At 46.2% G+C, this 23342-nt stretch overlaps 1 protein-coding gene across 1 annotated transcript in view; it reads left to right on the forward strand.

The window, feature by feature from the left end:
- The first annotated feature begins 2407 nt into the window (after nucleotides 1-2407).
- NTN4 (netrin 4) overlaps nucleotides 2408-23342 on the forward strand; it is a 166299-nt gene continuing 145364 nt past the window's right edge. The window contains exon 1 of the mRNA XM_068276785.1: nucleotides 2408-2936. Coding sequence (XP_068132886.1) covers nucleotides 2870-2936 — 67 coding nt within the window. The 5' untranslated portion in view covers nucleotides 2408-2869. The remainder of the gene's footprint in view (nucleotides 2937-23342) is intronic.

A 23342-nucleotide genomic window follows, 5' to 3' on the forward strand; every position in this document is an offset into this window, starting at 1 on the left:
CAGCAGAGCAACTCTGAAACCTGCAAAGCAGAGACAGATCTCTTTTCCAGAGGCCTGCAGCACTCAGACCTAAAGAATGGACAAACAGCTGTCTGCTCGTGCATGGACAAACAGCTGAACAGATCATTACAATTTTTGTCTGGATCCGTTCCGCTAGGCAGAACAGTCCGGAAAATTAGGGCCTGTGGCATTTTTCAGATCAGGGGACCGGAACGTACGGAACGTATCCGTACCAACGGATGCATGTGAATGGATCCATGGGTTAACACTGGATCCATTCACATCCGTTCCGTTTGTACAGTATACATCCCGGTTACGTTCCGCAAAAAAACGCAGATGTGAACCGGGCCTAAGAGTGAACCTTTTACTATTCCATTGAAGTGGCATTGAGCATATATATGTATGCAAGTAAATTCGGTTTTTGGGGGTGCTGTCACCAATACTCAGTCTTAAGTTGGCCGCAGGCTAAGTTCATAGTGGGGTGTTGTGGAGTGACATAATCAGGGCCAGTTCTAGACCTTTTGCTGCCTGAGGAAAACTTGTGAGGATGCCCCCCCCCCCCCCCACACACACACACACACACCTGATTTGGAATGATGATCGCACAGCACCTGACAATTTACTCTGCTTCATTTAATGTTCTCACATGACATGCTGCAGCTCAACACTATAGCACAGTGGCTGGCTGTGACAAATAAACTGCTCATCCCCTGATACTCCATTCCTCCTCAGCAGTTCCACCTTCTCTTTTCTGCTTTTGCAAGTCAAATGAAACACTGCTGCTCTACCGCCTCCCCCCTCCTCACTTACTGTCAGACTCCTCACACAGCACAAAAAGCTACTTTTCCCCAATGATGACCTCTTCACCTCCCTCGCCTCTGGCTTCTCCTCCTACTCTGACTGCATGCTGTTAGTGTAGACACAGTACAAAAATGCTGCCCCTGTAATCTCTGCGCCTGCTGCAAATGTTGCACCTTGCTTCATGAGAGATCCAGCCCTGAACATAATGGAGGCATTTAAAGCAGAAAGTTGCACTGGAATGGCCTCTTTCACACTATATACGGAAAAACTGAAGCTTTTTCCCAATGCACTGCTATGGAGAAAAAAACGCAATTCATACCAACCCATATTTAGGCCCGGTTCACATTAGCGGTGGCTATCCGGAATAGCCGTGCCGGAGCCGCACCGCATGCTGGCCGGACGAAACGGACGCACGGCATAGCAATGTAAGTCTATGCCAGGGTTCACATGTGTCCGTTTCGTCCGGACCGGAGCCGGACCGGATCCGGACTCCGGTGTCCGTTCCAACATGCGCTATTTTTTGGTCCGGCTCCTCCGGCAGCCGTATCCGGGGCGGAGCCGGACTGCACCATCCGGCCAATGGAAACCAATGAGAACCGGAGAGCGCACAACACACTGGCAAAAAATCCGGATGTTCTACCCCACTTCCTATGAGGATTGTTGCGGCGATATTGTATCGGGGACACATGGGCAACCATTTTGGAGTGGAGCAGCACGAGCTGGAGATGTTGGCAGCATGTTGGAGGTGGAGGTGAGTGCTAAACAGCGGAGGGCCTGATTCCACAGGTCCCCCTTCTGCTGACCTCCCAGACCCCAACATTTTTTTTTGTTTTTATACAGGTTGTTATCTCTTTAAGAATCCGGATCCGGACCGCAACCGTGTTCATACCGCACGGAAACCGTATGCAACCGGACCGGATCCGGACAGGAACCGTACGGTTCAGGTCCGATCCGGCTCCGGTGCGGTCCGGACATCCGGTGCGGTTTTTGCAAAACCGCAAGTGTGAACCGGGCCTAACGCATAGGCCTTGTTTCCATATGTGCGCTTCTGTCCACTTTTCAGTAACATATATCAATCTTTAACAACATTTAAGTGTAAAAGGACCCTGTATCCAACGCAACGCTAACCCGACTTTTTCGTTCCTGTTTCCCACAGTGACTCTAGCCTCAGAAACGGGTCATGGGTATGAATGAAGCCATACAGATTGTGCGTGTCCTAAAATTGACTACAGTAATTTATTATTTTTGCTTCCTCTGGGCCAGCTGGTTTCTCGGCTGGTTAACCAGAAAAAAATGTAGAAAAATACCATATTAAGCATTTTTAATGTAAAAGCTTTCATGACTCATGGCTTGAAGAATGTCTCGGGTCCAAGAATGTCCCTGTCATGAGGAATGCATGGCTGACTAATTGTGTGTGTCATGAGGGCATGGAGCCAAACAAGCAACAGAAAGCAAGTGAGCCATGAGGCTGTGTAGGTGGGAGGGAGTAGTATTCGCTGTCAGTACCACGATGTTTTTTTCCTTTTCTCTGCAAAAGTCTTGATTGGGCAGGTTGGAAGATAATGTAAGCGAATGTGAGCGAGGTGCACAGGCTGAGCACAACACATAGCTGAGGGCGGGCACTGGGCGGCCTTCACTCTCAGCACGATCTAGCCGTGCTGCCTGTCCCAACTCCTCCACTCATTTGCCACAGCGCTGAACATCCCACACTCTTATCAGAGGGAGGGAAGACACAATAATATCCCTGCAATAAACGGCGTCTGGGAGTTGCTGGAGGTTGCCGAGGGGAAGTGGAGCAAGGCAGCCCCATTGCTGAGTGTTACTGATCAGGTGCTGCACCCGGGAACATGGCATGCTTAGAGACATTAGCAGAAGTGATATAATACTTGGGAGACATGGATTACTCTATTGTTTTATGAATGATCCAACGTTTGGGACTACAGTACAAACTTCAGTGCTCCTGAGATGGCACCTATCTCTGTCGTGTAACAAATACTTCATTATAGCTGTTCTGTAATCTGGACAGATCTTTCCACAATAGAGATAAGGCTTTGGCATCTTCTGTGCCATGACATTGACCATGGAAGTTTTGATTTGGATGATGACACTCTTAGCAGCTTCTGCATTTGTCACAGGTTGGTATCAATGAATTGTATTATTAGTACTATTCCTGCATGTAAATGTACACTTTGTACTCAATTGAACTCTACAATAGAAACTTAGCTGATAAATGATGATCAATCAGTGTATTTGTTAGGTGCCTGCTAATAATACAATCTTGATTGTACAATCTTACCAAATGTATGTAGTAGAAGGGTACGCTAAGCGAATATAGAATTGATACTTTAGGTAGGTAGTCCCTCATATTACATAGAAGAGATAAGATTGTGCAATCAAGGTGGTGTAATTATGGGCACCTTTTATAAAGATTCACATGTGATATCTGAGGTACTGACAGGTCAATTGTTTCATTGTTTCACTTTTACACAACTTCCACATTCTGGAAAAGGAAGATTGCTTCACGTAAAAACATTGTAGGCAGTGTGGTATTCTGGAATCTTAGCTTGTCCTGACTGCTGTGTTAGTTTTGTTTTGTTTTATAGCTAAGCTTAGGAGCCATGCATTACATAATGTTGCATAGCTGAACACTTTCCCAGTTTGCCTTTGTGATAAGTTCCAAACAGAAATAACTAACTTGTCTTTAACCCATTTATTCCTACCAGATGCGTTTCTTTCCTGTTGTCATTGCATTGTCCTGTAAATTGCTAGGAGGCTCTGCTGCTAGGTGAGGCATGGCTCTCTGCATCCTAGAACAGAAGATGCTGTGTGCCAGGAACCATTCATTGTTTGCCAAACCACACTTCATTAACTAGGACCTGTATCACTTAGCTATTTGTAGTAGATTGTATCTATGGTGTGGAAGAGTCTGTGGCCTGGATAACGTTATGGAAGTGTAGTTTGTTTGAGGCAGTTTTGTCAGAAATGGAATGCTACTTTAATCTATTGCTATCAGTTAATACATTTGTCCAATGCCAGTGCACAGCTGAAAGTGAACCTGTCATGATGGCAATATGGGAGCTGCTGTTTTCTGGGAGCTGAGCTTTTTCAGGGTTTGATAGTTCCCAGGTTGACATGCTATTCTTGTGGCTTCACTATTAAGGCAGTGACCTGTGATATGAATGCACATCAGGATTCCAGACTTAACAATCTGTATACCTTGTCTGAGTCAGTGACTCACTTATGGTGGTCATACATCACATGATTTTGGTGGGCGATCGACCAAAAGACATATTTTTCTCTGATCAAATCTGATCAGAGAGAGATTTGTTGTCTGTCAGAAACCGTAGGCCGATTTCCAATCATGACTGCATAAAATCTTTTGGGAATTGGCCTCATGGCGCAACCCCGTCACCTTGCTACCCCCGGCCGCTGTTCCTGAACTGTTAGATGGGTGCCCGTGCATTATACTTTACCTGTCTGCTGTCCCACAAGTGTACGCTGATGTGTCTGCTCTATTCTTTCTCACTGAGGCCACACGTGGTTGCCGGTGTATCGCACATATTGTATTGCAATGAGGAAGCAAAGAGCAGACACAGCAACGCACACTCGGCGGACAGTGTGACATAGGCAAAGTATTAATGCACGGGCACCGGGGGGTCAATCTAACATTTGGCAGGACCCAGCTGGGGATGCTGGCACCCAAACAAGCACATTGGTCGGAAATGTTCCACCATGTGAGATTGATATCACACTTGGAACACTGCGCTCATATAAGGGACTACTCAATCTTTAAGAGATTTATGCTGTGAATCAATTTAAAATTTCAAGCAAAAGTCCATGTACAAGCCCCAACTAACCAATAGTGTGCTGCTGTATTCAATACACACAATATAGAATAAAATCACACTTGGAAAACTGCACTCATATAGAGGATTCCTCAATTCTCAAGGAAATTGTACTGTGAGTCAGTTAAGATTTCGTGCAAAAGTCCATGTACAAGCACCACATACACACTACAGAGTCCTATATCATGTAACAGGTGTGGAGCGCTGCTATTCAGTGTGTGTACCACTCATAGACATAAATAGAAGATAATAGCTGCCCCTAATGGGGGGTGTGGTATTACCCGTTGATTGTTTTATATCGGGAGACACACAAGCACAAACAGAAGCGCAGCTATTATCTTCTATTTATGTGAGATTGATACATGCAACCAATTTCGTCCTGAATTGGATGGTCGATCGGCCGCCAAGTTGAGAAATGTATGGAAACCTTTAGTCTACCTATAGAATGAGCATTAGTATCTAACAATCTGTAAGAAAATGGTGGCACGCTACTCATTACTCTATTATGACATGCTGATGTACAGGCTTCATGCATACTGTGTAGTTGGTAAAATGCACAGAAATCACAAATGCATGATTGATTTTATGTATTTTTATACATGTTTTTCTGTGCACTTTCATAAACATGTGAACAGTGCCATTAAAGTACACCTGACGTGCTATAAAAAGTAAAAAGTTAGATACTTACCTTGGTAGTAGGAAGCCTCTCGCTGCCCGGAAGGCATCCTGGATCCTCTTACAGCCCACTGTTCCAGCAAAAGGCCCCTCTAAACATATTTGATCCGTACCAGGCAAATACGTTTCTTCGGCTGTGGATGAGCGCATCCCAACTGGGCATGCTCAAGTAAGGTGTGTGCATGCGCAGTAGAACAAAACACTTGTGCACAGATGCTTGCTAGATAATCATTGCTGCTTTCAGGGCCGGCTTTAGGGGGGGGCGAGAGGGGGCAGAGCCCCCTCAAACAGACTCGTTGCCCCCTCAAATCAGAGCGGCTCTCGCTCTGCCGCTGCGGCTGCTTCCTGGTCCTGCGTGGAGCGCAGAGCGGTCATGTGATCAGTCACATGACCGCTTCTTCCTCCGACGGCTCTCCGAGACGAGTCTCGGCTGTGACGCAGGCAGTGTGGCGACATTAAGAGCCGCCCCGCATAGAGGAGGAGTCGACTCTCTCAGAGAAAGAGGAATTCTCCTCCTCTGAGAGAGTCGACTCCTCCTCTATGCAGGGCGGCCTCTTAAGGTCCCGCTCCCGCCACTGTGCCTGCGTCAGAGCTAGCTGAGACTCCTCTCGGAGAGCAGCACTCGGCAAACTTTTTCAGCCAGCATATTTGTCCGCCCGCCTTCTGCTACCCGCCGCCATCTGACTGCCACCCGCCTCTCCAGACACTGGCTGTGGCAGTGTGGCTGCGCAGTGTGCTGTGCCAATTGCATTGGCATTTGGCAAAATCGATCAGAGTGCTGCAGGTCTGGTGTGCTGTGCCAGTTCAGTTGCCAGTGACCAGTCCAATAGTCAGCCTGGCTGGCAAATCCGATAATTGCCTCATTTAAGGTCAATCAGTGTCACTGCCAGAGTGCACTGCAGCCTTTCTGGCAAATCAATAGTTCAGAGTGCCTCATTTATTTTGTGTGCGTTCTTTGCCATCTGCTGCCACCTCAGGCCCTCTGCACAGCACTGTAATTGTGCTAAAAATAAAAAACACGCAGCATATTAGCATTTGAAGAAAATTATTTCTGACTGTGTTACACCTGAGAACATTTTTTTCAATAATCTGCAGTGCGTGGCAGAACTGTATTTGTGGTTAAAAAAACACGCAATATCAGTATATTAGCATTTGACGAAAAATATTTCTGTGTTTACACCTGAGAACATTTTTTTGATAACCTGCAGTGCGCAGAACTGTATTTGTGGTAAAAAACACCACGCAATATCAGTATATTAGCATTTGACGAAAAATATTTCTGTGTTTACACCTGAGAACATTTTTTTGATAATCTGCAGTGCGCAGAACTGTATTTGTGGTAAAAAACACCACGCAATACCAGTATATTAGCATTTGACGAAAAATATTTCTGTGTTTACACCTGAGAACATTTTTTTGATAATCTGCAGTGCGCAGAACTGTATTTGTGGTAAAAAAAACACCACGCAATATCAGTATATTAGCATTTGACGAAAAATATTTCTGTGTTACACCTGAGAACATTTTTTTGATAATCTGCAGTGCGCAGAACTGTATTTGTGGTAAAAAACACCACGCAATATCAGTATATTAGCATTTGACGAAAAATATTTCTGTGTTTACACCTGAGAACATTTTTTTGATAACCTGCAGTGCGCAGAACTGTATTTGTGGTAAAAAACACCACGCAATATCAGTATATTAGCATTTGACGAAAAATATTTCTGTGTTTACACCTGAGAACATTTTTTTGATAATCTGCAGTGCGCAGAACTGTATTTGTGGTAAAAAAACACCACGCAATACCAGTATATTAGCATTTGACGAAAAATATTTCTGTGTTTACACCTGAGAACATTTTTTTGATAATCTGCAGTGCGCAGAACTGTATTTGTGGTAAAAAAAACACCACGCAATATCAGTATATTAGCATTTGACGAAAAATATTTCTGTGTTACACCTGAGAACATTTTTTTGATAATCTGCAGTGCGCAGAACTGTATTTGTGGTAAAAAACACCACGCAATACCAGTATATTAGCATTTGACGAAAAATATTTCTGTGTTTACACCTGAGAACATTTTTTTGATAATCTGCAGTGCGCAGAACTGTATTTGTGGTAAAAAAAACACCACGCAATATCAGTATATTAGCATTTGACGAAAAATATTTCTGTGTTACACCTGAGAACATTTTTTTGATAATCTGCAGTGCGCAGAACTGTATTTGTGGTAAAAAACACCACGCAATATCAGTATATTAGCATTTGACGAAAAATATTTCTGTGTTTACACCTGAGAACATTTTTTTGATAACCTGCAGTGCGCAGAACTGTATTTGTGGTAAAAAACACCACGCAATATCAGTATATTAGCATTTGACGAAAAATATTTCTGTGTTTACACCTGAGAACATTTTTTTGATAATCTGCAGTGCGCAGAACTGTATTTGTGGTAAAAAACACCACGCAATACCAGTATATTAGCATTTGACGAAAAATATTTCTGTGTTTACACCTGAGAACATTTTTTTGATAATCTGCAGTGCGCAGAACTGTATTTGTGGTAAAAAAAACACCACGCAATATCAGTATATTAGCATTTGACGAAAAATATTTCTGTGTTACACCTGAGAACATTTTTTTGATAATCTGCAGTGCGCAGAACTGTATTTGTGGTAAAAAACACCACGCAATACCAGTATATTAGCATTTGACGAAAAATATTTAATGACAGTCATTGAAGGTTTGTCCAAACTTTTGGTCTGTGCTGTAAATTTTTGGGGGATACACTACAGCAGAGCTCAAACTTCCCCGGCAGACCTTTAACACCACTGTAAGGTCATGACATGTATATTTGGCCCCACCCATGACCACGCCCACGGTCTGTTGCATGACCACGCCCATTTTTCGGCGCGCCGCGCTACGCGCGGCGCAGGGTTTCTTCGTGCCCCCTGCAAATTTCTGTCTGCCCCCTCATATGTGCCTGTCTAGAGCCGGCCTTGGCTGCTTTTGGGTTCTGTGTATAAAACTAATTTACCGGTAGTTGCTTTATTAAGTCACTCATTTTCTGACTCCTTTTTATTTTTCACTTGTAGGCCATGTTACCTGCTAGGTATAATAATTAAGGGGAGAGAGTACTTTTAGCAGGTGGTTTTATATCATGTGTGCACCTAGCACTAGACTCTGTGCTGAATTTGGCTTTCCCATGAAGATGTTAGAAATAGGCACTAAAACACATGTGATAAGAACAATTGTAAAAAGTTTGATGCAGTTTTAACCAATATCTTTATAGCCACGGTTTACTAACTCATCCCCATTTAGGTAAAATTATGGTCTGCATATTGGACATTGCAGTACAGGTTTCATCTTGAGAAGTGTCTGCACACCCAGATCAGCCATTCGAGGATGTGCACTGGTGACCTAGACAGAGCGGACTGTTCAGTTAGATGCCAAGGTTAAGGAGCTAACAGAAAAGCTCAGCTAAAGAGAATTGACACATGGAGAGGAGCTTGGTCCTTACTGAACAGACACCAGATGGGGCCATTGAAAAGATTGGTGAAATACAGCTGGACCAGGATACAGAGGTTGTTAGGTCACAGTTACAAAAGATGCTAAGGGGAATAGTGCAGGGAAGCTAATCCTGAGTTGACACAATTAAAAAAATGTGACTGTTTGCATGATATTAAGGATACTGATTCTGCAGATATTTGCTCTGGCAACCAGTAAATCAGCAATTTGTTTTCAGCTCATGTATCCTTTAACATCCGTTGTGTATAAACTGTTTAACAGTATCCTAATAGAAGCTATACATGGTTATGAAGCACATGAGGTAGGCTGTAGAGGGTGGGAACGGGAAAAAAGGGCGCAGGCAGCTAGTGGACAAAAAGGGCGCAGCCATTCACTCCCATAGTAAATAACGTTTAATGGGCGCCGAGCAGGAAAAAAGGGCGCCGGAGATACATAACGTTTATAAACGGCGCCCGGAGCTTTTTAATGTTCTATAACTGTGCTTGTGATGATTTACGTTTAGAAAATGCACCCGTGACAAATAACGTTTATAAAGATACTAAACATATTTATCCTATTTATAACTAAAACATTATTTAACATTTTATCCCTTACTGTTTGTAAAACATTATTATTCACAAAATAAAGCAATCAGTACGTAACTTAAATTGCAATATATTTTTTTACAGTCACTATTTGTAAAACATTACTATCCACATAATAAAGCGAACACTAAGGGGGGTCTTCGGTTTAGGCACCACCAAGGGGGTCTTAGGGTTAGGCACCACCAGGGGGGTGGTTAGGTTTAGGCACCACCAGAAGGGTCTTAGGTTTAGGCACCACCAGGGCAGGGGGGTCTTAGGTTTAGGCACCACCAGGGGAGTCTTAGGTTTAGGCATCACCAGGGGGGGTCTTAGGTTTAGGCACCACCAGGGGGGGGGGGGGGTCTAGGGGTTAGGGATAGGTACAGGGAGGGTTCTGTGTGAGAGTAGAGTTAGGTATAGTTAAGGAACAATATACACCACCAGGGGGTGGTTAGGGTTAGGCACAACCAGGGGGTCTTAGGGTTAGGCACCACCAGGGGAGTGGTTAGGGTTAGGCACCACCAGGGGGGTGGTTAGGGTTAGGCACCACCAGGGGGGGGTCTTAGGGTTAGGCACCACCAGGGGGGTCTTAGGGTTAGGCACCCCCAGGGGGGTGGTTAGGGTTAGGCGCAACCAGGGGGGTTTAGGGGTTAGGGATAGGTACAGTGAGGGTTCTGTGTGAGAGTAGGGTTAGGTATAGTTTTATTAACATTTTTGAAATACATAATAATTTTTTTACAACACTTTTTAGGAACCTACTTATATATATATCATCATTATAAACAATATTTTCAGATTTTATTATAAGAAGAAACAATAAATTAAGATTATTCACAATAAGATACAATTATAACGATTAAACTTATATTCATGATTTTTTAACAAACTTAATTATAAGTTTCACTTTTTAAAAAAGGAAGATTAACGATTTAACAATTGCCGATTTCATACACATTATTTATGATTTATACATTTGTAAATCGTTATTTGTAAATATTTCTATGAACGATATTTACACCCCGTGCCCTTTTTGTCCAGGCGCCCTTTTTGTACGTACACGTAGAGGGTTATGTCTGATGGTGTCCATAATGCATATGTAAACTGTTTATCATTTTAAACATGCATTTATGTGTGAAATGTAATCACCGATAGATAGATAGATAGATAGATAGATAGATAGATAGATAGATAGATAATGTTGTATGTGTTTTTCCAGGTTTTAAAAAATATCTATGGTAACTGGACTCCGTTAGTCCAGTGGAGACCTATGGTAAATAGATGATTTAGCCCTAACCGTATAGTACATCTGAAATACTTGTTATAAATAAAAAATGTGTGAATTCATAACATTGAGAGACTCAGGGAAATTTAGGAATTTATTTGGATTGCTTACAATAAGATAGCTCTATTTATCCATCTGTGGACAGCATGGTAGAAGTTCAAGTATGCTCAGGACTACAAAAAGGCCATTGATCACTAGAGATGTAGCGAACGGTTCGCCGGCGAACGGTTCCAGGCGAACTTTGGTGTTCGTGTTCGCCTGCACCAGGCGAACTTTTGCGGAAGTTCGATTCGCCCCATAATGCACTATGAGGGTCAACTTTGACCCTCTGCATCACAGTCAGCAGGCACATTGTAGCCATTCAGGCTACACTAAGCCCTGGAGCCCCCCCCCCCCCCCCTTATATAAGGCAGGCTCCGGCGGCCATTAGCCTCACTCGTGTGCCTGCTAGAGACAGACTAGGGACAGCTGCTGCAGACTTGTTCTTCTAGGGACAGATTAGTTAGGTTCTTGGCTGCTTAGCTTGCTCCTGGCTGATTATTATTGCTTTTATAGCACCCCTCAACAGCTCTTTTCAGAGCTCATCCTGTACTTTTTTTTTCTGTGTGTCAAACTGACACTTTTGTTGCATGCACAGCCTTGCTAATTGATAGTGTGTGTGCCACTGCCAACAGCCCAGCACATTCAGTGACTACCTGTGTGTCTGACAGGGAGCTGCACATTGTACTACCCAGTACTGCATATACCCAGTACCTGTTGTGTTTACTTAACCCACCTCATCACTGCATATACCTAGCTTTGTGTTGAGTGAACCCAGCTCACTGCATCTAAATACCTGTTGTGTTGAGTGAACCGACCTCACTGCATGTAAGTACCTTTACTGTTCAGTGAACCCACCTCACTGCATCTAACTACCTATTGTGTTGAGTGAACCCATCTCACTGCATCTAAGTACCTTTACTGTTCAGTGAACCCAGCTCACTGCATCTAACTACCTGTTGTGTTGAGTAAACCCACCTCACTGAAATTAAGTACCTTTACTGTTCAGTGAACCCAGCTCACTGCATCTAACTACCTGTTGTGTTGAGTGAACCCACCTCACTGCATCTAAGTACCTTTACTGTTTAGTGAACCCAGCTCACTGCATCTAACTACCTGTTGTGTTGAGTGAACCCACCTCACTGCATCTAAGTACCTTTACTGTTCAGTGAACCCAGCTCACTGCATTTAACTACCTGTTGTGTTGAGTGAACCCACCTCACTGCATCTAAGTACCTTTACTGTTCAGTGAACCCAGCTCACTGCATCTAACTACCTGTTGTGTTCAGTGAACCCAGCTCACTGCATCTAAGTACCTTTACTGTTAAGTGAACCCACCTCACTGCATCTAACTACCTTTACTGTTCAGTGAACCCACCTCACTGCATCTAACTACCTGTTGTGTTCAGTGAACCCAGCTCGCTGCATCTAAGTACCTTTACTGTTCAGTGAACCCACCTCACTGCATCTTACTACCTTTACTGTTCAGTGAACCCACCTCACTGCATGTAACTACCTGTTGTGTTGAGTGAACCCAGCTCACTGTATATACCTAGCATCCCCCCGAGATGGACAAAATGGACAAACCAGGAAGAGGTAGAGGCGGACCCAGAGGAAGGCCACCAGGCACCGGCAGGTCTGTGCGAGGTGGTGTTGCTGTGATTTCGTGCGGACCTGGCCCAAAATACAGTGCTCAGAAGAAGGCACGTGCCATCACTTCCCAAGATCAGGACGTGCTTGACTATTTAACACAGAACACCTCATCTCCCGCAGCAACCAGCGCTACAACTAGCACCACATCCGCTGCATTTGACACTTTGCAGGAGTTATTTGGTGGTGGTGGTGAAATCACTGATTCCCAGCCACTACTGCAACAACAAGAAGAAGGCGCAGGTACACCACCTCATACGTCTGAGTTAGGTGGCGATAGTATGGACGTAACGTGTGAGGAGGGGGATGATGAACCACCTGAAGTTGGTGCAGTTGAGGAGGTGTCTGAGGAAAGCGAAGCTGGGCAGGAGGATTATGATGACGATTATATGGATGCCACGTATGTTCCCAGTAGAGGAGATGACCAGGGGGACAGTTCAGAGAGGGAGTCGGAGAGGAGTAGGAGGAGACGACTCCATGATAGAAGCAGAGGGAGCTCGTCCTCAGAAACAGCTGGGGGCAGTGTCCGGTGCCATGTATCGCCAGCTATAGCCAGCCAGCCAACATGCCCTTCAACGTCAGCTGCTGATGCCACCGTAGCGCCATCACTCCAGGGGGGCTCAGCGGTTTGGAAATTTTTTAACATGTGTGTCTCAGATCGGAGCAAAGCCATCTGTTGTCTCTGCCAGCAAAAATTGAGCAGTGGAAAGGCCAACTCTCACGTAGGGACAAGTGCCTTACGAAGGCACCTGGAGAGAAGGCACAAACAGCTATGGCAAGAACACCTGAGGAAAAGCAGCACCCAAAAGACAAGCCACCCTCCTTCTCCTCTTCCTCCTTCAGGTGCATCGTCTTCATCCGCTTTCTCCCTTGCACCTTCACAGCCACCCTCCTCCACACCGCCTCTTCCCTTCAGCGGTTCCTTCTCCTCTGCCCACAGCAGTACCCAGCTGTCCGTGAAGGAAGTATTTGAGCGTAAGAAGCAAATGTCTGCCAGTCACCCTCTTGCCCGGCGTCTGACAGCTGGCGTGGCGGAACTATTAGCTCGCCAGCTATTACCATACAAGCTGGTGGAGTCGGAGGCTTTCCGTAAGTTTGTGGCCATTGGTACAGCGCAGTGGAAGATACCAGGCCGCAATTATTTTTCACAAAAGGCCATACCCAAACTGTACCGTGCAGTTGAGAGGCAAGTGGTGTCATCTATTGCGAAGAGCGTTGGGTCAAGGGTCCACCTGACCACGGATGCCTGGTCTGCCAAGCACGGACAGGGCCGCTACATTACATACACAGCCCATTGGGTCAACCTGGTGACCGATGGCAGCAAGCAGGGAGTACGTGGCTGCGCAGCGGACCGACTTGTCACACCTCCACGGCTTGCAGGCAGGTCTCCAGCCACCTCTCCGCCTGCTACCACCTCTTCGCTGTCGTCGTCCTCCTCCTCCTCCTTGGCTGGTGCCACGATCTCCTTTCCAGCTACACAGCCCCCGCACCCCAGGGCCTATGCTTCATGCCAGGTACGACGGTGTCACGCAGTGTTAGACATGTCTTGCCTGAAAGCGGAGAGTCACACTGGAGCAGCTCTCCTGGCTGCTCTTAACAAACAGATGGAGCAATGGCTGACCCCGCACAAGCTTGAGATCGGCAACGTGGTGTGTGACAACGGCAGCAATCTCATTTCTGCGTTGAATTTGGGAAAGCTGACACACGTACCCTGCATGGCACATGTGCTGAATCTGGTCATGCAAAGACTTGTGTCCAAGTACCCAGGCTTAGAGGACATCCTGAAGCAGGCCAGGAAGTTGTGTGGGCATTTCAGGCGCTCTTACACGGCCATGGCACGCTTTGTGGACATTCAGCGTAGAAACAACTTGCCGGTGAGATGCCTGATTTGCGATAGCCCGACTCGCTGGAATTCCACCATGCTGATGTTCTCCCGCCTGCTAGACCAGGAGAAAGCCGTCACCCAGTACCTGTATCATTACAGTACAAGGACACAATCTGGGACGATGGGGATGTTGTGGCCCAACAACTGGACACTGATGCGAAATGCATGCAGGGTCATGGAGCCCTTTGAGGAGGTGACCAAACTGGTGAGTTGCGCTGAGGGCACCATCAGTGACTTGATCCCCTACGCCTACTTCCTGGAGCGTGCCGTGCGTAGAGTGGTGGATACAACTGTGGAGGAGCGTAAATGAGAACAGTTACAGCAGCAGGAGTCGTGGGAGCGATTTACATCCGAACCCGATGTTTCCACAACACCTGCGGCAGCACAGAGGGGGGAGGAGGAGGAGGAAGAAGAGGAGTCGTGTGGGGAAGGAGAGGAGTCAGACTCTGAGGATGGTGATGAGGAAGGTGTTTTTGTGGAGGAGGAAGAGGCGGCGGAAGAAGAACAACCGCGGCAGCCGTCACAGGGGGTTTCTGCTGCTCCACGTTCCCGTGGTATTGTTCGTGGCTGGGGGGAGGAAGAGGAGTTGCGTCCCATCACTGAGGAAGAGCAAGAGGAGATGGAGAGTACGTCTGCATCCAACTTTGTGCAGATGGCCTCTTTCATGTTGTCCAGCCTGTTGAGGGACCCCCGTATCAAAAAAATCAAGGCGAATGACCTGTACTGGGTGGCCACGCTACTAGACCCTCGGTACAGGCACAAAGTGGCGGACCTGTTACCAACTCAACAGAAGGCGGAAAGGATGCAGCACTTGCAGAACAAGCTGTCAATGATGCTTTACAATGCATTTAAGGGTGATGTGGCTGCACAACGCAATCAAGGTGCCACTGGCAGTAACCCTCCTCCTCCCAAGTCCACGCAGGCAAGGACAGGACGCTCCAGCGATCTCAGGGTGATGTCAGACATGCGGACATTCTTTAGTCCAACTCCTCGCCATAGTCCTTCCGGGTCCACCCTCCACCAACGCCTGGACCGGCAGGTAGCCGACTACCTGGCCTTGAGTGTGGATGTAGACACTGCGCGCAGCGACGATGAACCCTTGGACTACTGGTTGCGCAGGCTTGACCTGTGGCCAGAGCTGTCCCAATTTGCCATACAACTTCTCTCTTGCCCTGCCGCAAGCGTCCTGTCAGAAATGACCTTCAGTGCAGCTGGAGGCATAGTCACTGAGAAGAGAAGTCGCCTAAGTCACGACAGTGTTCAGTACCTGACCTTTATCAAAATGAATGAGGAATGGATCACGGAGGGCTACTGCACAACCGAAGACTAAGTCAGTCCCCACACACAGCATCTCTGCCTGCAGGCCGCTTGCCTTCTCCGCCACCACAAACAGGGTCCAGGACTCTAGGCGGATTCCTTAATTTTTAAGGCCGCTGCTAGCAGCGGCCGCTACACTAATTTTTCTGGTGCGTGTACATGCCTGCCTAATTTTTCTGGCTGCACTGCGGGCGGCTGCAAAAAACAAAACAAAAGGCATTTACATGTGCCCATCCCCCTTCGTGATCATTACCTTGCCGTGGTGAAGGGGCTTGCGTATCACAATGAAGCAATGACCACCGGCTATATGAGTTTCTCAGGTGGGGGTGGGACACAAAAGATAATAAGGTCGTTGCTTCATTGTGGTCAGACCAAATTTGATCAGCTGAACAGTCACTGTTGTTCTATCATTGAGCTACCACAGCCCGGCGACCATATGGGCTTGAAAACCGCCACGGCCTACACTCTCGCCATGGTGCGCACCAGTACAGCACGGCCGTTACTACCCAAACAGCTGTTTGCGGTGCGTTACACAGTGAGTTTGGTGTGTCAGTGTGAAGCAGAACTCTAATTACACTCCCTGATTAATGTATACATATGCAAGATGTTTTAAAGCACTTTAGGCCTGCAATTTAGCATTCAATGTGATTTCTGCCCTTAAAACGCTGCTTTGCGCCACAGCCAGATTTTTCCCCGGGACTTTGGGCATGTATCCCACTCCGCCATGCCCCCCTCCAAGTGTTAGACCCCTTGAAACATCTTTTCCATCACTTTTGTGGCAGCATCATTTTTTCTATTTTTCAAAGTTCGCATCCCCATTGAAGTCTATTGCAGTTCGCAAACTTTTCCGCGAACCGAACCTTCCGCGAAGGTTCGCGAACCAAAAAATCGGAGATTCGCGACATCTCTATTGATCACACCCCCTAGACCAGAGGTGTCAAACTCAAATACAAATTGGGATAAAATTGCACACTGGGACCAGGTTGTGCGATAACCAGTCTCAATGTCTAATGGCCACCTCCCTCCATTATAAAGTTCCCTGGTGTATTTTGGCCACCCCTCAAACGTACATATGTATGCATCAACAATGAGTTTGGCACCAGGAGAGTGGAATGATTGCTCTCCCTGCCTCTACTAAACTCTTCAGCGGCGTTAAATACTATTTCCCCTCCGAGTTGTCGCAACCCGGATGGAGATGTAATTTGCGTCCCGGCAACCGCCAAGCCCCGAATTACCCTTAAGCGTCCTGCGTAGCATTACATTGCCGCTATGGGGTGCCTGGTTTCGGTAGCACCATGGGCCAAAACCACCTGCTTTTCACCTCCCTCCCCTATACAGTTCCCTGGTGTCTAGTGGCCCTCCTCCCTTCTCTATACAGTTCCCTGGTGTCTAGTGGCCCTCCTCCCTTCTCTATACAGTTCTCTGGTGTCTAGTGGCCCTCCTCCTTTCTCTATACAGTTCCCTGGTGTCTAGTGGCCCTCCTACCTTCTCTATACAGTTCCCTGGTGTCTAGTGGTTCTTCCCTCCCCTGTACAGTTCTCTGGTGTCTAGCGGTCTTCCCTCCCTCTCCTATACAGATCCCTGGTGTCTAGTGGTCCCCCTTGCACCCCTAAACAGTTTCTAGGTGTCTATTGACCTTCATCCCTCCCTTATGCAGTTCCCTGGTGTCTAGTGTTTTCCCCCTCCCTCGCGCATATGGCTTCCCCGGTAGGGCTTTACCTCCACTATAGTTTTCCTGGTGGTCTAGCCACTTCACGACCGCCCCCAGCCGATGGGCGGCGGCAAAGTCCGGGCCCAAACGACCGCAATACGCCCATCGGCGGGGGCGGCTGCGGGAGTGGCTATGCGGCGATCGCGTCATTCGTGACGCGAACAGCCGCCGGGGACTGGCTCCGCCCCCCGTTCGCTGTAACCCGCCGGCCGTTCGGAAGCGCCGGCGGGTTACTAGCACCCGGATCGCCGCGTGTACTGTGTATAATAGGCTTTGTAATGTATACAAAGCCTATTATACTGGCTGCCTCCTGCCCACCCTAGTCTGCACCCAAGCACACTGATTTCCCCCCCCCCCTGCCCCCTGATCGCCCACAGCACCCCTCAAACCCCCCCCTGCCCACCCCCCAGACCACTGTTTGCACCCAGTCACCCCCCTAATCACCCATCAATCACTCCCTGTCACTATCTGTCAACGCTATTTTTTTTTTTAGTCCCTAATCTGCCCCCTACTCCCTCCTGATCACCCCCCACCCCTCAGATTCTCCCCAGACCCCCCCCAGACCCCCCCCCCCCTCCCCCGTGTACTGTATGCATCTATCCCCCCTGATCACCTGTCAATCACCTGTCAATCACCCGTCAATCACCCGTCAATCACCCCCTGTCACTGCCACCCATCAATCAGCCCCTAACCTGCCCCTTGCGGGCAATCTGATCACCCACCCACTCCAATAGATCGCCCGCAGATCCGACATCAGATCACCTCCCAAATCCATTGTTTACATCTATTCTCTCCTCTAAACACCCACTAATTACCCATCAATCACCCCCTATCACCACCTGTCACTGTTACCCATCAGATTAGACCCTAATCTGCCCCTTGCGGGCACCCAATCACCCGCCCACACGCTCAGATTGCCCTCAGACCCCCCCCCACCTTATCAATTCGCCCGTGCAATATTTACATCTGTTATTCCCTGTAATAACCCACTTATCACCTGTCAATCACCCATCAATCACCCCCTGTCACTGCCACCCATCAATCACCCCCTGTTACTGCCACCCATCAATCAGCCCCTAACCTGACCCTTGCGGGCAATCTGATCACCCACCCACACCAATAGATCGCCCGCAGATCCGACATTAGATCACCCCCCAAGTGCAGTGTTTACATCTCTTCTCTCTTTTAAACACCCACTAATTACCCATCAATCACCCCCTATCACCACCTGTCACTGTTACCCATCAGATTAGACCCTAATCTGGCCCTTGCGGGCACCCAATCACCCGCCCACACGCTCAGATTGCCCTCAGACCCCCCCTTATCAATTCGCCAGTGCAATATTTACATCTGTTATTCCCTGTAATAAGCCACTGATCACCTGTCAATCACCCATCAATCACCCCCTGTCACTGCCACCCACCAATCACCCCCTGTCACTGCCACCCATCAAACAGCCCCTAACCTGCCCCTTGCGGGCAGTCTGATCACCCACCCACACCAATAGATCGCCCGCAGATCCGACATCAGATCACCTCCCAAGTGCAGTGTTTACATCTCTTCTCTCCTCTAAACACCCACTAATTACCCATCAATCACCCATCAATCACCCCCTACCACCACCTGTCACTGTTACCCATCAGATTAGACCCTAATCTGCCCCTTGCGGGCACCCAATCACCCGCCCACACCTCAGAACGCCCTCAGACCCCAGCCCTGATCACCTCGCCAGTGCATTGCTTGCATCTATTTCCCCCCTCTAATCACACCTTGAGACACCCATCAATCACCTCCTGTCACCCCCTAGCACACTTACCCATCAGATCAGGCCCTAATTTGCCCCGTGTGGGCTCCTGATCACTCGGCCAAACCCTCAGATCCCCCTCAGACCCCCTTCCGATCACCTCCCCAGTGCATTGATTGCATCTATTTTCCCCTCTAACCGCCCCCTGAGACACCCATCAATCACCTCCTGTCACCCCCCCTAGCACTCCTATCCATCAGATCAGGCCCAATACATCCTGTCATCTAAGAGGCCACCCTGCTTATGACCGATTCCACAAAATTTGCCCCCTCATAGACCACCTGTCATCAAAATTTGCAGATGCTTATACCCCTGAACAGTCATTTTGAGAAATTTGGTTTCCAGACTACTCACAGTTTTGGGCCCGTAAAATGCCAGGGCAGTATAGGAACCCCACAAGTGACCCCATTTTAGAAAGAAGACACCCCAAGGTATTCTGTTAGGTGTATGATGAGTTCATATAATATTTTATTTTTTGTCAAAAGTTAGCGGAAATTGGATTTTTATTGTTTTTTTCACAAAGTGTCATTTTTCACTAACTTGTGACAAAAAATAAAATCTTCTATGAACTCACCATACCCCTAACAGAATACCTTGGGGTGTCTTCTTTCTAAAATGGGGTCACTTGTGGGGTTCCTATACTGCCCTGGCATTTTAGGGGCCCTAAACCGTGAGGAGTAGTCTAGAAAACAAATGCCTCAAAATGACCTGTGAATAGGACGTTGGGCCCCTTAGCGCACCTAGGCTGCAAAAAAGTGTCACACATGTGGTATCGCCATACTCAGGAGAAGTAGTATAATGTGTTTTGTGGTGTATTTTTACACATACCCATGCTGGGTGGGAGAAATCTCTCTGTAAATGGACAATTGTGTGTAAAAAAAATCAAATAATTGTCATTTACAGAGATATTTCTCCCACCCAGCATGGGTATGTGTAAAAATACACCCCAAAACACATTATACTACTTCTCCTGAGTACGGCGGTACCACATGTGTGGCACTTTTTTGCACCCTAAGTGCGCTAAGGGGCCCAAAGTCCAATGAGTACCTTTAGGATTTCACAGGTCATTTTGCGACATTTGGTTTCAAGACTACTCCTCACAGTTTAGGGCCCCTAAAATGCCAGGGCAGTATAGGAACCCCACAAATGACCCCATTTTAGAAAGAAGACACCCCAAGGTATTCCGTTAGGAGTATGGTGAGTTCATAGAAGATTTTATTTTTTGTCACAAGTTAGCGGAAAATGACACTTTGTGAAAAAAAACAATTAAAATCAATTTCCGCTAACTTGTGACAAAAAAAAAAAATCTTCTATGAACTCACCATACATCTAACGGAATACCTTGGGGTGTCTTCTTTCTAAAATGGGGTAATTTGTGGGGTTCCTATACTGTCCTGGCATTTTAGGGGCCCTAAACCGTGAGGAGTAGTCTTGAAACGAAATTTCTCAAAATGACCTGTGAAATCCTAAAGGTACTCATTGGACTTTGGGCCCCTTAGCGCAGTTAGGGTGCAAAAAAGTGCCACACATGTGGTATCGCCGTACTCAGGAGAAGTAGTATAATGTGTTTTGGGGTGTATTTTTCCACATACCCATGCTGAGTGGGAGAAATATCTCTATAAATAGACAATTGTGTGTAAACAAAATAAAAAAATTGTCATTTACGGAGATATTTCTCCCACCCAGCATGGGTATGTGTAAAAATACACCCCAAAACACATTATACTACTTTTCCTGAGTACGGCAATACCACATGTGTGGCACTTTTTTGCAGCCTAACTGCGCTAAGGGGCCCAAAGTCCAATGAGCATCTTTAGGTTTACAGGGGTGCTTACAATTAGGCACCCCCCAAAATGCCAGGACAGTGAACACACCCCACAAATGACCCCATTTTGGAAAGTAGACACTTCAAGGTATTCAGAGAGGAGCATAGTGAGTCCGTGGCAGATTTCATTTTTTTTTTGTCGCAAGTTAGAAGAAATGGAAACTTTTTTTTTTTTTTTTTTTTCACAAAGTGTCATTTTCCGCTAACTTGTGACAAAAAATAAAATCTTCTATGAACTCACCATGCCTCTCACTGAATACTTTGGGATGTCTTCTTTCCAAAATGGGGTCATTTGGCGGGTATTTGTACTATCCTGGAATTTTAGCCCCTCATGAAACCTGACAGGTGCGCAGAAAAGTCAGAGATGCTTGAAAATGGGAAAATTCACTTTTGGCACCATAGTTTGTAAACGCTATAACTTTTACCCAATCCAATAAATATACACTGAATGGTTTTTTTTTTATCAAAGACATGTAGCAGAATAACTTTCGCGCTCAAGTGTATAGGAAATTTTACTTTATTTGAAAAATGTCAGCACAGAAAGTTAAAAAAGTCATTTTTTTGACAAAATTCATGTCTTTTTTGATGATTATAATAAAAAGTAAAACTCGCAGCAGCAATCAAATAGCATCAAAAGAAAGCTGTATTAGTGACAAGAAAAGGAGGTAAAATTCATTTAGGTGGTAGGTTGTATGACCGAGCATTAAACCGTGAAAGCTGCAGTGGTCTGAATGGAGAAAAAGGCTCTGGTCCTTAAGGGGTGAAAAGACTGTGGTCCTCAAGTGGCTAGAGTAGGCCAAACATAATGCACAGTGGGGAAACCACTTGCAGGCTAAATTTGATGGCTCTGGCCTCCTCTCTCACCTGGGCTTCATAGTGATGGTGCGGTTACGTTTTATTTTATCACTTTTTATAAATAAATGAGAAATGTTTCCCTGAGTTACACTGCAGTTTTCTTGATCGATTTTTCTTCTTTTCGAGTCTCAATAGTGCAATAGAGGAATGGGAATTTTTTCTTCTGATGCTATAGTTTTTTCCAACCACTTGGATAACCTGTAATTTGTTGCGTATTTCAATAAAGCATATTGTAACAGAAAAATGTGTGAAGACTGTGACATTGTAGAGTCTGTGTAGGTGATATTTATGGTGGAAGTTAATTGCTGATTGGAGTGCATTATGGGCGGTGGTGGAGTAGTGGATAGCACTCTTGCTTTGCAGTGCTGGGTCCCTGGTTCGCATACCAGTAAGTTTACTCTACATGGAATTTGTATGTTCACTTATGTTAGCTCAACTTTTCTACTACCAAGTCCCAGGACTTGGATGTCTTCATTAGACATAAGGAAGGCTGGAAAGCATGCTGTACTTTCCTTATGATTTCTCCGGTTTGTAGCTCTGGAACTAACTACCGTTCTGACATGTGGCTCTCACTGACCTCTATTTATATTGTTTTTCATGCTATGCTTAGATTCTGTTGTCCAGACATGTGAGTGGTTTGCCTCTGGTGAAAACGATTGGCTTATATGCTTTTGTGGTTACACGCTATGTGACCAAAATAGCATGACAAAAACGTTAGTATGACATACTGTGTGACAATCAGATGTGCTGTTCACACTCGCTTCCTCTGCATTGTTCAGCTGAGCGCTGTGTGTGAATATGCTGTTTTCTTCAGTCACAACCGAGAGCTGATGGATTTTCTTGGCAGGGCTGAACAGCCAGGTGCAAGAGAGTCATGAAAATTTGGCTGTCCAAAGATGCATAAATAAAGAGAAAATGATGTCTTCTTTAAAGGAAAACATTTGGTTTCGTGAGACCGTGTCTACATGCTCAGACTCAGTTACTCCTATGCCAGCCTGCAATTTTTCATTACATCCAGTTGCAATAACCTTTTTTTTCTATAGGCAGAAGACCATTTGTATTTAAAGAGTTGAAACCTATTTTTTGTTCTTTCATTTTATTTTGATGAACATATTGAAAGTGCAGAGCAGTATTAATAGGCCACAAATAATAGCAGCTAACAAATGGAGACAGAGGCATGTTACTTAAAGCAGGGGTCCCCAACCTTTTTAAGCCTGGGGCCCACTATCCAGACCAAACTTTTCTCTGGGCCCCCCCTGGAGGGGGGGGGGGGGCGTGGTTAGTGGGGGGGCTTGGTTAGTGGCGGCGGCAGCCCCCCCTCTTTTCCCTGATTTTGAGTGTAGTATTTAGGTAAGTAGGTATCTAGGTATAGTTGCCCCCAGTATAGGTAGCTAACACAGTTGCCCCTGTATAAGGACTATACTTGCCTTAGTATAGTTAGGTAGTATAGTTACCCCAATAAAGTTAGTATAGTTACCCCAGTATAGCAAGTACAGTGAGCCCAGTATAGCAAGTACAGTGAGCCCAGTATAGCAAGTACAGTTACCACAGTATAGCTAGT

The sequence above is a fragment of the Hyperolius riggenbachi genome, chromosome 3 (genome assembly GCF_040937935.1).
Source record: "Hyperolius riggenbachi isolate aHypRig1 chromosome 3, aHypRig1.pri, whole genome shotgun sequence".
In the NCBI taxonomy this organism is placed as follows: domain Eukaryota; kingdom Metazoa; phylum Chordata; class Amphibia; order Anura; family Hyperoliidae; genus Hyperolius; species Hyperolius riggenbachi.